This window comes from Myripristis murdjan, chromosome 5 (genome assembly GCF_902150065.1).
Source record: "Myripristis murdjan chromosome 5, fMyrMur1.1, whole genome shotgun sequence".
NCBI classification, from domain to species: domain Eukaryota; kingdom Metazoa; phylum Chordata; class Actinopteri; order Holocentriformes; family Holocentridae; genus Myripristis; species Myripristis murdjan.
This window is the reverse complement of record NC_043984.1, coordinates 16952199-16965102: the sequence shown is the minus strand read 5'-3', so window position 1 is coordinate 16965102 and position 12904 is coordinate 16952199. Positions and strand designations below refer to the sequence as shown.

At 38.4% G+C, this 12904-nt stretch overlaps 2 protein-coding genes across 2 annotated transcripts; both read left to right on the top strand.

Moving 5' to 3' along the window:
- The first annotated feature begins 1386 nt into the window (after nucleotides 1–1386).
- LOC115359184 (green-sensitive opsin-like) lies at nucleotides 1387–4367 on the top strand. The gene is made up of 5 exons (XM_030051532.1): nucleotides 1387–1793; nucleotides 1950–2118; nucleotides 2231–2396; nucleotides 2875–3114; nucleotides 4099–4367. Exons 1-5 carry the CDS (start codon nucleotides 1430–1432, stop codon nucleotides 4201–4203), a joined length of 1044 nt encoding a protein of 347 aa, XP_029907392.1. The 5' UTR covers nucleotides 1387–1429; the 3' UTR covers nucleotides 4204–4367.
- A 5670-nt stretch (nucleotides 4368–10037) lies between these two features.
- LOC115359182 (green-sensitive opsin-like) lies at nucleotides 10038–12018 on the top strand. The gene is made up of 5 exons (XM_030051529.1): nucleotides 10038–10401; nucleotides 10733–10901; nucleotides 11053–11218; nucleotides 11579–11818; nucleotides 11914–12018. Exons 1-5 carry the CDS (start codon nucleotides 10038–10040, stop codon nucleotides 12016–12018), a joined length of 1044 nt encoding a protein of 347 aa, XP_029907389.1.
- The last annotated feature ends 886 nt before the right edge of the window (nucleotides 12019–12904 follow it).

Below are 12904 nucleotides of genomic sequence, written 5' to 3'. Positions count from 1 at the left end.
TTTCACATCGTGCACGAGCAGATCGGTTTCGTCTGCAGAGAAGACTTCCGTCTAACCTGGCAAATGCGCCATTATAATAGCAGTCCACCAAGGTGCAAGCGCGCATGGATTTTAAACGCAATGAAAGATGGCATTCCAATTGGTTTACGGCATGTTACGTCCAAGAAACACGAATGATTTATTATGAGACTAAGCACAACTCATCTGAACCGTGCAACGACCCTTTTCGCCTTTAAAATAAAAAAAGTGGACTTGGACATACCGTAAACGCACTTTCGCCATGCTCTTCAGACTGTGCGCTTAGATCGTGTAAATAGAGCCCTGAAAGTTTGACAGCTTACAAGTGATTGGTTAAAGGCGAGCCTGTCACGTTGTGATTGGATGAAGAAAGGAATGAGCTGGTGGGAAACTGTGCTTGTGACATAAAATCATGTGCAAGGAGACCGTCTTCCTGACTGAGCTCTCTTAGCTTCATATCTCAGATTTTTTAAGCAAAAGCCGTGTCTCTGATGGCAGGGAGAGTCAAAGTTACAATCAGCATACATTGCATTCACTGCATTCATTTCAAGTTCACACTGACATTACAAGCATGTCACAGTATCCCCCTTTGAATTAAATGGAAAGAGGAATGCAGTTGATGAGTGAAAGCTCTCTTGTTGAAGAAGATCCAGGGGAAACTGACATATAAGACTCAGGACACTTGGTAGCCAAAGACCATCAAGATGCATGTGCCTGTCACTTCCTTCTCAGCGTTCTGGGTAGAAGCCGACCTATCTATCTATCTATCTATCTATCTATCTATCTATCTATCAAATTTGACAGTAAATAAAAGCATCCCAGGATATTTTGTTTGAAGCTAGACACATTTCTTACATGTTGCAACAAATATGGGACAAATGTGGAAAAATCTCAAAGCCAAGAAAAAATGGTTTCAGCTCCTCCCAAAAATAAAACTTCAGATACATTTGCAATATCATAATATTTTCAGTGTGAAAAGATCAACATTTCATAATTCAAACTGATGATTCAATCACTAATCAGTGCCAATATATGAATTAACATACTAGAAGAAATGTTATGGTATACCTGATGATGAAAACAGAAATCCAGATTTTCAAGATAAAATTCATCATTGTGACCAAAAATTGTAAAGAAATGCCTGTTCCTTCCATTTCATCCAAATATTTCAAACAGAGGCCGGATCGTAGAATTTTTTTTTTCATCGCAGAAGTCAAGAGGGTCATGATATAAAGCTCTTTCATCCGGGATTAAATTGAGTTAACAACTAGACTTAAACTTCAGACCTTAATCCTCATGTAATCCACTTTTGAAAAGGTATAAAACTAACACCTACTGTAACTGCATCTATAGAGCGCCTCATCACTACACGAGCAAAACAGTACATAGTCTGTCTTTGCATTCAAGGAGGATGGAGAACGGCACCGAGGGCAAGAACTTCTACATTCCCATGAACAACAGGACAGGGCTTGTGAGGAGTCCTTTTGAATATCCACAGTACTACCTGGCAGATCCATGGCAATTCAAACTACTCGCTGCTTACATGTTTATGCTGATCTGTTTTGGCTTCCCCATCAACGCTCTGACGCTGGTGGTCACAGCTCAGAACAAGAAGCTCCGGCAACCTCTTAACTTCATCCTGGTCAACTTGGCTGTGGCTGGATTGGTTATGGTCCTCTTTGGATTCACCATCACCATCACATCTGCTCTTAATGGCTATTTTATTTTTGGGCCAATGGGTTGTGCAGTTGAGGGCTTCATGGCTACTCTTGGAGGTATAAAAAAAATAACTTTTACCATACTACACTCTTGTCTTTGGGAAAGATGTGCATTTTTCCATAATGTGTTTAATATTCTACACATGCAATGATTAAAACATAAGCACAATAGAAACATATTACCAGACATGTTTATTTTTTATTTCATCACAGGTCAAGTTGCCCTCTGGTCACTGGTAGTGCTGGCTGTTGAGAGATATATTGTGGTCTGCAAACCAATGGGAAGTTTCAAGTTCACTGCAACTCATGCTGGAGTTGGAGTTGTTTTTACCTGGATCATGGCCTTTTCTTGTGCTGCTCCTCCACTAGCTGGCTGGTCCAGGTATCAGCATCAGCTGCCTCTAAATCTAACATGTAGTTCATGTATACTTCCTAGAGCTTGTTTTGTGACCACTTATCTCTGCTCTCTGCTGTCCCTCTGAATTCTCAAACAGGTATATTCCTGAAGGAATGCAGTGCTCCTGTGGACCTGACTACTACACCCTGGCCCCAGGCTTCAACAATGAGTCATATGTCATGTACATGTTCAGCTGCCACTTCTGTGTTCCAGTTATCACCATCTTCTTCACTTATGGAAGCCTTGTGCTGACAGTGAAAGCTGTAAGGCTGCTATTCTTTATAATAATTAAAAAACAGAAAATTAGGACTTGATCTAAATGATCTAAAATTTAGTGTGGATACTCAAATCATGTTATTGAGCCAATAGCTGGCAAACAGTTGGCTTATTTTTAATTTAATTTAATTTAATTTAACTTTACAGCTTTCCCTCTTACAGTGTACAGTATCGCCAAAACCACCTCTCAATATGGGCGTTTGGGCCTTGGTGTACAGGGTTGATTAATTCCTTTGCAATACCAAGTATTCTTTTTTGTAGTACCAGTAGTAAAATATGCCGGCTTTCAAGCACATCATCAATAATGTTGACTGATTTTTTTCATTTTACTGAACGATTTATTTTAATGCATTTACTGTAATGAATCACAGGACGCAGCCCAGACTTTATAATACACTGCCGAAAACAGTGAGCCTGTCAGTCTAACTATCCTCCTCTCTGGTGGTCTATTTAAATACATTTTAGGCTGCAGCCCAGCAACAAGACTCAGCATCCACCCAGAAGGCTGAGAAGGAAGTGACACGCATGTGCTTCCTGATGGTTTTGGGATTTTTAGTAGCTTGGACCCCATATGCCAGCTTTGCCGCATGGATCTTCTTTAACAAGGGAGCTGCCTTCACTGCTCAGTCCATGGCTATTCCTGCCTTCTTCTCAAAAAGCTCTGCCTTGTTTAATCCTGTTATCTACGTGCTGATGAATAAACAGGTCAGTTGTTTGTCATTTTATTGCTGTAGCAGCTCCCATAGCAGGGATCAATTGAATATCTTAGCTTGAAACACTATCATTTGAGAAAGATGGAAACAAAAGACAAAGTGCAGGATTTGACCGTAATTCATGGTTCAGAAGTGAGAAGACTACTTGGGAGTACTTTATACAGCAGTTTGTCTGGTGGCACAATCTGATTGGACGAGAGGTGCTTCATGAGTGCTGATATACAGTATAGCGACACTCTGTCAATTTCCTATTATGTAACAGTCCGCTTTACTAGTGTTCAGTAATAACCATTAATTGCATTAACGCCTGGGATCTACGTTGTAACATCAACAAACTAAATGGAGTAATTGGAGTTAAATTGTGAATAGTGCTCAGTGGACGATGTGCAGGAGGACAGAAGCGTGGATACCAGTGGCCGCTTTCTTCATTTTTTGCCCCCACTGTTGACTGACAGCACTGCTTCCCAGGCTGTGGTTTTGGTTTGGTGTGTCTTGGTTATGGCTGTAGTTAAGATAAGGGTCAGGAAGCACCGATTCAGCTTTAAAATCATTAATTAATTCATTTGCAAATGAAATTAAAGTTACATGTATGTCACCTTGATGGTAGTGGCTTCCTCGTTGGCTGGACCGCGATGCAGCTTTGCTGCATGGATCTTCTTTAGCAAGGGAGTCACATTCTCAGCCACACCTGCTTCCCTTTTCTTAAAGAGCACAGCTTTGTCCAATCCTATTATCTATGTGCTGATGAGCAAACAGATATGCTGCAGCTCATCTCTAGAGGGCTTGCAGGCAGATCCTCACCTGCTGAGTGTAGAATACAGTGGCAAGCTTGACTTAAACCTTTGGCTCTTTAGGGAGGATAGGTTATCCAGTGCAGCCAGGATGTAGTACAGAACCTTATAAGATATTAAGATTTTCTGTTTGGTGAGTGCACTGCTTCTTCATGATCTGATTGTACTATATGCTCTGTTTCCAGTTCCGTAACTGCATGCTGAGTACTGTTGGAATGGGTGGCATGGTGGAGGATGAGACCTCAGTATCAGCCAGCAAGACAGAAGTGTCCTCTGTTTCTCAAGCCTAGAAGACTCACAACAACTCTGATGGATTTTTCACATGGACATTTAACATTTCAATACAGAGACTGACATCACTCTTTATTGGATCACAAGGACTTTCTATCAGATTACGACAGGCTGCTACTGCATCACTGGAACACCTCAAGAGAAGGAGAGCAATATACACAGTACTGTCAAAACAAAGGAAACACCTTTGTAAATCCAACATCACTGAGAGGCCCTTATGCTTCTATAAAATGTGGGGTGTGTTACCTGAGTGTGAGTCCAATCAGCCCTAATAGCACCACCAGCACAAGGACTCAGAATTTAGATTAGTAGTGATTCCACTAACTTGCCCTGTAGAGAATATTCAGACTAACTACACAGCATCACAGAGCCACCCTAAGCAAAGGAAGCCTTTATCCTGGTGTTTCCTATATTTTGATGATACATGTATATTCATAGCAGGCTTGCATATTATGCCACTACAATACAGTATGAAAATTATTTTAAAAAGCTCTGTTCTTCTGTGTTGGCATTTTATTTTTTGTAGGTCAGCATTTATTTTGCTGGCCAATTGTATGTCATCATTGTACATATTTTATAAATGCTTCTAAAATTATAAATGTAGTCAAATAAATGCATGCATCCAAATATATCTGATTGTTCTTTTGATAATTTCCCATCATAGTCGTTTGAAAAATACCAGGGCAGCTTTTTTGTTTAAGAAAAAAAACAAAAAACACCTTATTTTCATTTTACTTTGACAAGTCATAATAACTGAGTAAATGGTAGAGAGATACTAGGTTTATATGACATGTTTTTCTTTAGTGCACCAATTCCAATCTGACCAGTAAGACTCAGGTTGGATTGCCATGTACTTGGAATGCACTTGATATAAAATTACACAGAAATTCCTCAAATCATATGTATATGTATATGTATATATATATATATATATATATATATATATATATATATATATATATATATATATATATATATATATATATATATATATATACACACACACACACATATATATATATATATATATATATATATATATATATATATATATATACACTACTCACAAAAAGTTAGGGATATTTGGCTTTTGGGTGAAATTTATGGAAAATGTAAAATGTTCACGCTACAGTGATATTATATCATGAAAGTAGGGAATTTAAGTAGAAGCATACACTGGTGATTTCCTCATCTCAAACAATTTCTTGAAACAAGCCAACAACAGTGGTGGATATACCACAACAAAAAATGTCAGTGTCAATAACTTGTCATGTGCCCTTGAGCATCAATTACAGCTTGACAACAACGTCTCATGCTGTTCACAAGTCGACTTATTGTCTGCTGAGGCATGGCATCCCACTCTTCTTGAAGGGCGGCCCTCAGGACATTGAGGTTCTGGGGTACAGAGCTCCGAGCCTCTACACGGTGACTCAGCTGATCCCATAGGTTTTCTATGGGATTCAGGTCTGAGAAAGTGCAGGCCACTCCATCTGAGGTACCCCAGTCTCCAGCAGCCATTCCCTAATGATACGACCTCGATGCGCTGGAGCATCAAACACCTGATGTGAATTTTGCCGTTAAACTCCTTGTTAGAGAACAGCAACTTGTGCAAAAAGTACTGAAACATTGAACAGTTGGACATGTGCATTCAAAAGTTTACAGAAGGTCACATTAAGTTCACCTGTAAAGGTTATAATGCATTTTAGGTTTATCCTGAAATTTCACCCGAAAGCCGAATATCCCTAACTTTTTGTGAGTAGTGTGTATATACATATATATATATATATATATATATATATATATATATATATATATATATATATATATATATATATATAAGATTCTTTGTTATCATCCAAAAAACAAACAAACAAACAAACAAACAAACAAAACAAAACACAAATAAAACAAAAAACAAAACAAAGCAAAACCGAAAATAACCTTGGAACAGGCCTGTATTTTATTCCCTACATTAGAAAATATTCAGTCTCTTGTATCAGTGCAAACATAATCAAAATAGACACATCTACACAGTGTCATTTGAAGATGTTCATTCCAAAATGAGATATCCACCACTGGAAAAATTACATCTGGTAAAGGGAATATTGCCATAAAAATAAAACGTGGTTTATTATTATTCATTCATATTGTTTTTCATCTTATTTTCTATAAGCCTTAATTTTGACATATGTCGACTTGTTCTATATGGAACAATGAATAATGTATACAATTTGTTGAAAATAGATACGTACAGTATTTATTTCAATTAAATGTTTAAAATATAGGCATGCCTCACCCAAAAAATGTGTGTGTGTGTGTTCTGACATGTACACACAGGAAGAAAGATTCTTTACATTTGTGTTCATTGATAATATATTTGTAACCCAATCTTAATAGTAGGAGAGCAAATTCCTAATTTTCTTCTGGGTATATAACTTCTGTTTAATAACACCTATAAGGCAGACTGGTGCTAGTAGGATTATGACCATATGGATGTTGATTTCATTAGCTTAGTGCTCCCTGGTTGGATTCAGCCCAGTGTGTGTCTTAATTGTACTGGACTGGCTGTAATAAAGTAAAACCATACTATTGCTGATGTTGGGTTGGGAGGAATTTGCTGGCCAGTGACTCATCTCCTCTCTGTTCTACATGCTAATGCAACATATTGGCACCATATATATCTCTGGGCCTTTAGATTATGTCAGGATAGAGCTTAGCTATATAAATATTGGTGTCAGTGCACTCAAGTTCCAAAACATTCTACATTCACACGTCCAGGAATGCTTCCTATCCAAGACGATGTCTCATAAGTCACAGAGTTGAAAAAAGGGGAAAAAAGACATCCTGAAATGGCTACTGTAATAATTTAAAAATATGGTTTAACAGCCTTGGTTTGTGTAATTGGCAGTGGAAATTTTTGTGAGAGTGGCTATCATATCTTCTGTTGTAGAATGCGGTGTTATTAACAATTGTGATATGAGGTTGTGCAAGCATCTCTGATAAGAATTAGGATTAGGATAGAGCAGCATATGATTTAGTCTGTAAGTGGTGAGAGAATGGGGAGGGCTTTCTGTCTCCTAGTGAACACTAATTAGTTCTAATTACAGTTTTTCACAGCCCAGTTACACTGCTGCCATCAGGCGTCAGGAGTGAATGCCTACTTTAAAGTTTAACCCTGCCACAGGCAAACCTGCATATTATGTCCAGTGCCATCAGGTGGACAGCATGCAGCCTTAAAATACCCCAGTTCAAGTTTCCAATCTTGTCCGAGTGGGTGGTTAACTTCATGCCAGCAGTTGTAATCCTCTGATGGGAGGGGAGGTTTTTCACTGTCAGCCACGAGACTTGACAGTCAATATTACTGGGAAACTCAACCACTGCTGAAGCATAGTCTATAAAAAGTTGTTGAAGATGGCTAGCACAACCTAAGAACAAATGCTGCTTTCTCTGTTGCTTGGAAGGTCCAAATACTTGAAATGGGATTCAATTACTAAACTTGATCAAGATGTTTAGGAAGCTAGAACATTTGAGAGGGGACTAACCAACTGCCTGACCAACCAGAACCAAATTTATCTTATTTGGCTGTAGCTGAAATTGTGTTGACAATGTGTAGCCCACACAAATCGTGCTGATCTAAACTTAATGGTGTGTGTATGGTTCACTCAGAGACTAATGGAGCTTAAGCTCTATGAGTGGTTGAGAATACACATTTAAGCCTAAAACTGTAGTTTTACCTGAAGGGCTGGCACTCACAGTTTATCCTATTCTGCAAATTTCAAGATAAAGATTAACAAACAGAGATGTAGGATGATTATAGTTCATACAAAAAAGCAGTTGCAAGGGAGGCAGCCCGAGGGTGTTTTGCTTGCTTTAAAATGTCCCAGGCTGAGGAGAAACCAAATCATAGATACTGACTGGCGTAAATAATTGATGTTTTCAAGTTGCACATAAATGTTACAGTTCCACAGTAGCACCAGCAATTTAATTTCCCTGCAACTCTTTCAGTTTGTGGAGTTATTTTCACCTTAAATATGGTTACAGCTTGTACAATGTGAAACATACAGAGACACTCATATAGACAGTGCTAATACGTAAGCAATACTATGATAAGAAAAGTATTTTCTTCACTAATATAGGAGGCAAATCATGCAATGTAGTTTATACCACATGACTGGAATATTTAGCTCTCCTATTGACACAGGTCCATTTCTGAAAATATGCAGTGCTGGTTCTCTTGTATGAGCTACTTCTCAATGGATAAAATGCTCGATGATGGAACCCCTGAGGTTCATATTCAAGTTTGTATTCACAGTCAGATTTGCATTTGTCAAGTGTTCCCTCGGAAACCTACAGTGCACTAAATGTCAAATAGATTTAGATTTGTACAAAACCTGGTGGGAAGGTGGTCTTTGGCCAGCGAACTAGACTCAAGGGGGCATAGCAACAGGTGGACTTTAGTAGAAACAGGGCTGTAGTCTCCGTCCACATAACGTCACAAAACCTGGTGGGGAGGTTGGTCAGCAACTTTGATTGAAGCAGCTTTTAATCATAATACAAAATTTTATACTGTAAAATCATATGTATATATATATATATATATATATTGCATGATATACTGAGAGGAAGAAATGCAAATGCAAAGTATCCCCAGAGACCCAGAGTGAAAGAGTTACATTGCTAAGTTGAGTAGCAGACTCATTACCCACATAAACAGCTTAACTTGTTGACTGAAACCTCATTTTTCAAATCTCTTAATTAGCCACAGTACAGGCATGGTAACAGTGCACTGAGAGCACATCAGATCCAATGAACCAGAGTTCACCACCTTAAAGCATATAGTACTTATTTACAATTTGCCTTGAGCTCCCACCAAAAAAAAATGTAAATATAGATGTAGACATTCTAATTACTTTGATGGTGCTAGATTCATCTTATTACTAAACAGTGCACACTTTTATCCCAACTCATGTGTTTTAGTATTCAGAAAATCTTACTTAATATTTTGCAAAGGTCTGCTGGATTAGTTTACCTGATCTGTTTTGTACATTGTCATTCATCATCTTGTCCACACTTGATCGAGCAGCTGCAATATTGTGTAGAAAGTGGTCATTTTGTGTGTGTGTGTGTGTGTGTGTGTGTGTGTCTTGCTCATGCTCAAAATAGAATGACCTCCAAATTGCTGTTCATTGAATTCAATGCACTGTTAGTATGTTACAGTTTCAGCATTATCACCCATTCTCAGCTTAATTGTAATGTTTTTGAGCATAATAATACATTTGCAATACTCATGCTTGTTCCTACCACAGTTCACCAAATGTTGTCTGATCATTGTACTGTTAGATACAAATTTTAATTAGTGATGCTGATGTTTTAATGAAACACCGGTTACTTCAAATTTAATTGACCAATATGTGCAAAATCACTATCATACTGGTTGTTCATCCATGCAGTATCGTAATATTGTATTTTCTTTCTTTCCTACAGATTCTGAAAATAATCACTGAAAAATTGTCAATTGCCAAACTGAGCCTCAAATTTTAGATTTTTTTTTTTTTTTTTTTCCAACGGGATAAAGATCGAGATGTGAGAAGCAGCCTAGAAGACAGAATTTAAACAAATGACTCTTGAGTCATAACCTCTTTATCCGGTGTTAAGGTCAATTATTGACTTGACCTCCGGACTACCCGACAATCCTCCCTCTAATCTGATTTTGCCAATTTGAGGATGACCTCAGAATGGTATAAAAATCATCACCTCAAGGCAACATAAGCTGTGGGGTCATCGACACTACTGACAGATCTTTCACAGTGGTGGCACTGCCCATACACTGAAGATGGAGAACGGCACCGAGGGCAAGAACTTCTACATTCCCATGAACAACAGGACTGGCCTTGTGAGGAGTCCTTTTGAATACCCACAGTACTATTTGGCTGATCCAATCATGTTCAAACTGCTAGCTGTTTATATGTTTTTTCTGATCTGCACTGGAACTCCCATCAATGGTCTAACATTGCTGGTCACAGCTCAAAACAAGAAACTTCGGCAACCTCTCAACTTCATTCTGGTCAACTTGGCTGTGGCAGGACTGATCATGTGCTGCTTTGGATTCACCATCACCATCACTTCTGCTGTCAATGGCTACTTTATTCTTGGACCAACTGCATGTGCTGTTGAGGGATTCATGGCTACTCTTGGAGGTAAAAGAGTTATTTCTTTCATGGCTAGCTTTGCTTACCAGCTTACTCAAATATAGTAATAATAAAGAGCTGAGAGCAATCCCTCCATGTAGGAAGTCCACTAAATTTGATGAGTTTAAAAACACTGAAACCTTTGCTGAATTTTTTTTGCACTGTCAAAATGGTGTAAGAAACAGTGAAATGTAATGTTGATCAGAGCTCATTTACAGATACTATAACAATGCTGTTACGAGAACTTATTTTAATGCTTAATGGTAATGTCTACAGGACATGCTATTTCTTGACCATCACAAAATATAAATCAGTAACTTTTCCTCACTTTTTTCTCTAGGTGAAGTTGCCCTCTGGTCACTGGTGGTGCTGGCAGTTGAGAGATACATTGTTGTCTGCAAACCAATGGGAAGTTTCAAGTTTACTGCAACTCATGCTGGAGTTGGGGTTGCTTTTACTTGGATCATGGCGATGGCTTGTGCTGCTCCTCCACTAGCTGGCTGGTCCAGGTACATTGCACACTTCACAGAGTTTGATCTAAATCTATAACAAATAAATCACATTTCCTTTTTTTAGTGTAAAGACATTAAGTGAATAAACAGCCTACAGGGCAGCTGACATCCTAATTATTGGCTGAAATTGTTCTCTTATCTCACACAGATATCTTCCTGAGGGAATGCAGTGCTCATGTGGACCTGACTACTACACACTGGCCCCAGGCTACAACAATGAATCATATATCATCTACATGTTTGTCGTCCACTTCCTTATTCCTGTCTTCATCATCTTCTTCACTTATGGCAGCCTTGTGCTGACAGTGAAAGCTGTAAGTCTGGTTTAGCTCTGTTCTAGTTCTGGCTTGCAGAACATTTAGGCATGTTCTTTGCACTGTGAACATCAAAATTAGTGTAAATGGACCAGGGACACTAAAGATAGTGGACTTGGACCGATGACATGTTATCTGTCTCCTCCATCCAACAGCCCAGTGCCCATTGCTTACTCTACTCTTCCACTGTACTCACTGTTCAAATTGTAGAACTGTTGTTTAGATGCTTTGCGCAGAGGTTGTGCATAACTTATCCAATATCATATCTACATACTTATATTATGTATAGTTGACAGTTTGCCATGCAAGGTGCATGTCTGGTTGTTTGTTCAACTGCTTTTATTTTGCTAAACCGTTTAGGCAGCAGCACAACAGCAAGACTCAGCGTCTACCCAGAAGGCTGAGAAGGAAGTGACCCGTATGTGCATCTTGATGGTCTTTGGCTTCCTGATTGCCTGGACCCCATATGCCACTCTCACTGCCTGGATCTTCTTCAATAAGGGAGCTGCCTTCACTGCCATGTCCATGGCCATTCCTGCTTTCTTTGCAAAGAGCTCAGCATTGTACAATCCTGTCATTTATGTGCTGATGAATAAACAGGTTGGTATATTGTATAATGTATTTTTTTATTAATTCATTTTTCATTTCACTCTCCAATCCTTGTTTTCTAATTATACTCTACACACTTTTTCCAGTTCCGTAACTGCATGCTGAGCACTATTGGAATGGGTGGTATGGTTGAAGATGAGACCTCAGTTTCTGCAAGCAAGACAGAAGTGTCCTCTGTGTCACAGGCTTGAACATATCCTCCAACCTGTGGACATTTTCCTTACCGATTTTTTTCTGATTTGAAATGGTCCAATGGAGAGAGTTCTTTCACTTTGGCCAAATGCGTTCATGGAACATTTATTGCAAGTGATAAATGGACTTCAGAATTGCAAAATACTCTCAAGAATTGTATTTCATCTGTTAAAATGTGTAAACCTGCAAATGTAACGAGTTATCCAAATGCATTTGCTGTGACCGTTATGCACCTTATAAAGTGAGTGTTTGTGGATGTGAGTGAGTGAGTGAGTGAATGAGTGAGTGAGTGAGGATGAGCCATAACTCAGTGGAAATCATATGAGACACCAGTTACAGTGATGACACTCCAAACATGTGAAACATATTGTAGGTGAGCTGAAATCTCACAACACTTCTACACAACAAGTCTGTTTGTTTGCAGATGTGAATGAATGGCTGTGAAGGATGGTAAGGTACGAGTTTTTAACATTTTCATGTAGTTGTGCATGTAGAGAGCAGTTATTTTGATGGGCTACCATCATTTGTATGTATTTTATAAAATAAGAAAAATGCTAGAACTAATAAATGCATGCTTGAAAAGATATGCAATGATATATTCATTTAACCCCTTGTTATACATGCTGCTTTAACTACCTACTGTTATTCCAAAAACATACATTGACATAAACACATTTTATGCCATTCTATCAGTTTTAAGCAAAATGTGCAGGTTATTTTGGTGAGCTATAACATTAAGTAAAACCTAACAATTTTTAATTTTTGAGCAACAGACATAAGTAAATCAACACTTACTGGCCATCAATTCATTATATAAGTTTGATGGTCATCTAAGAATGCATACCAGTCTCTTTTCTATGTAGGCCTTATGCCCTTACAGTATGA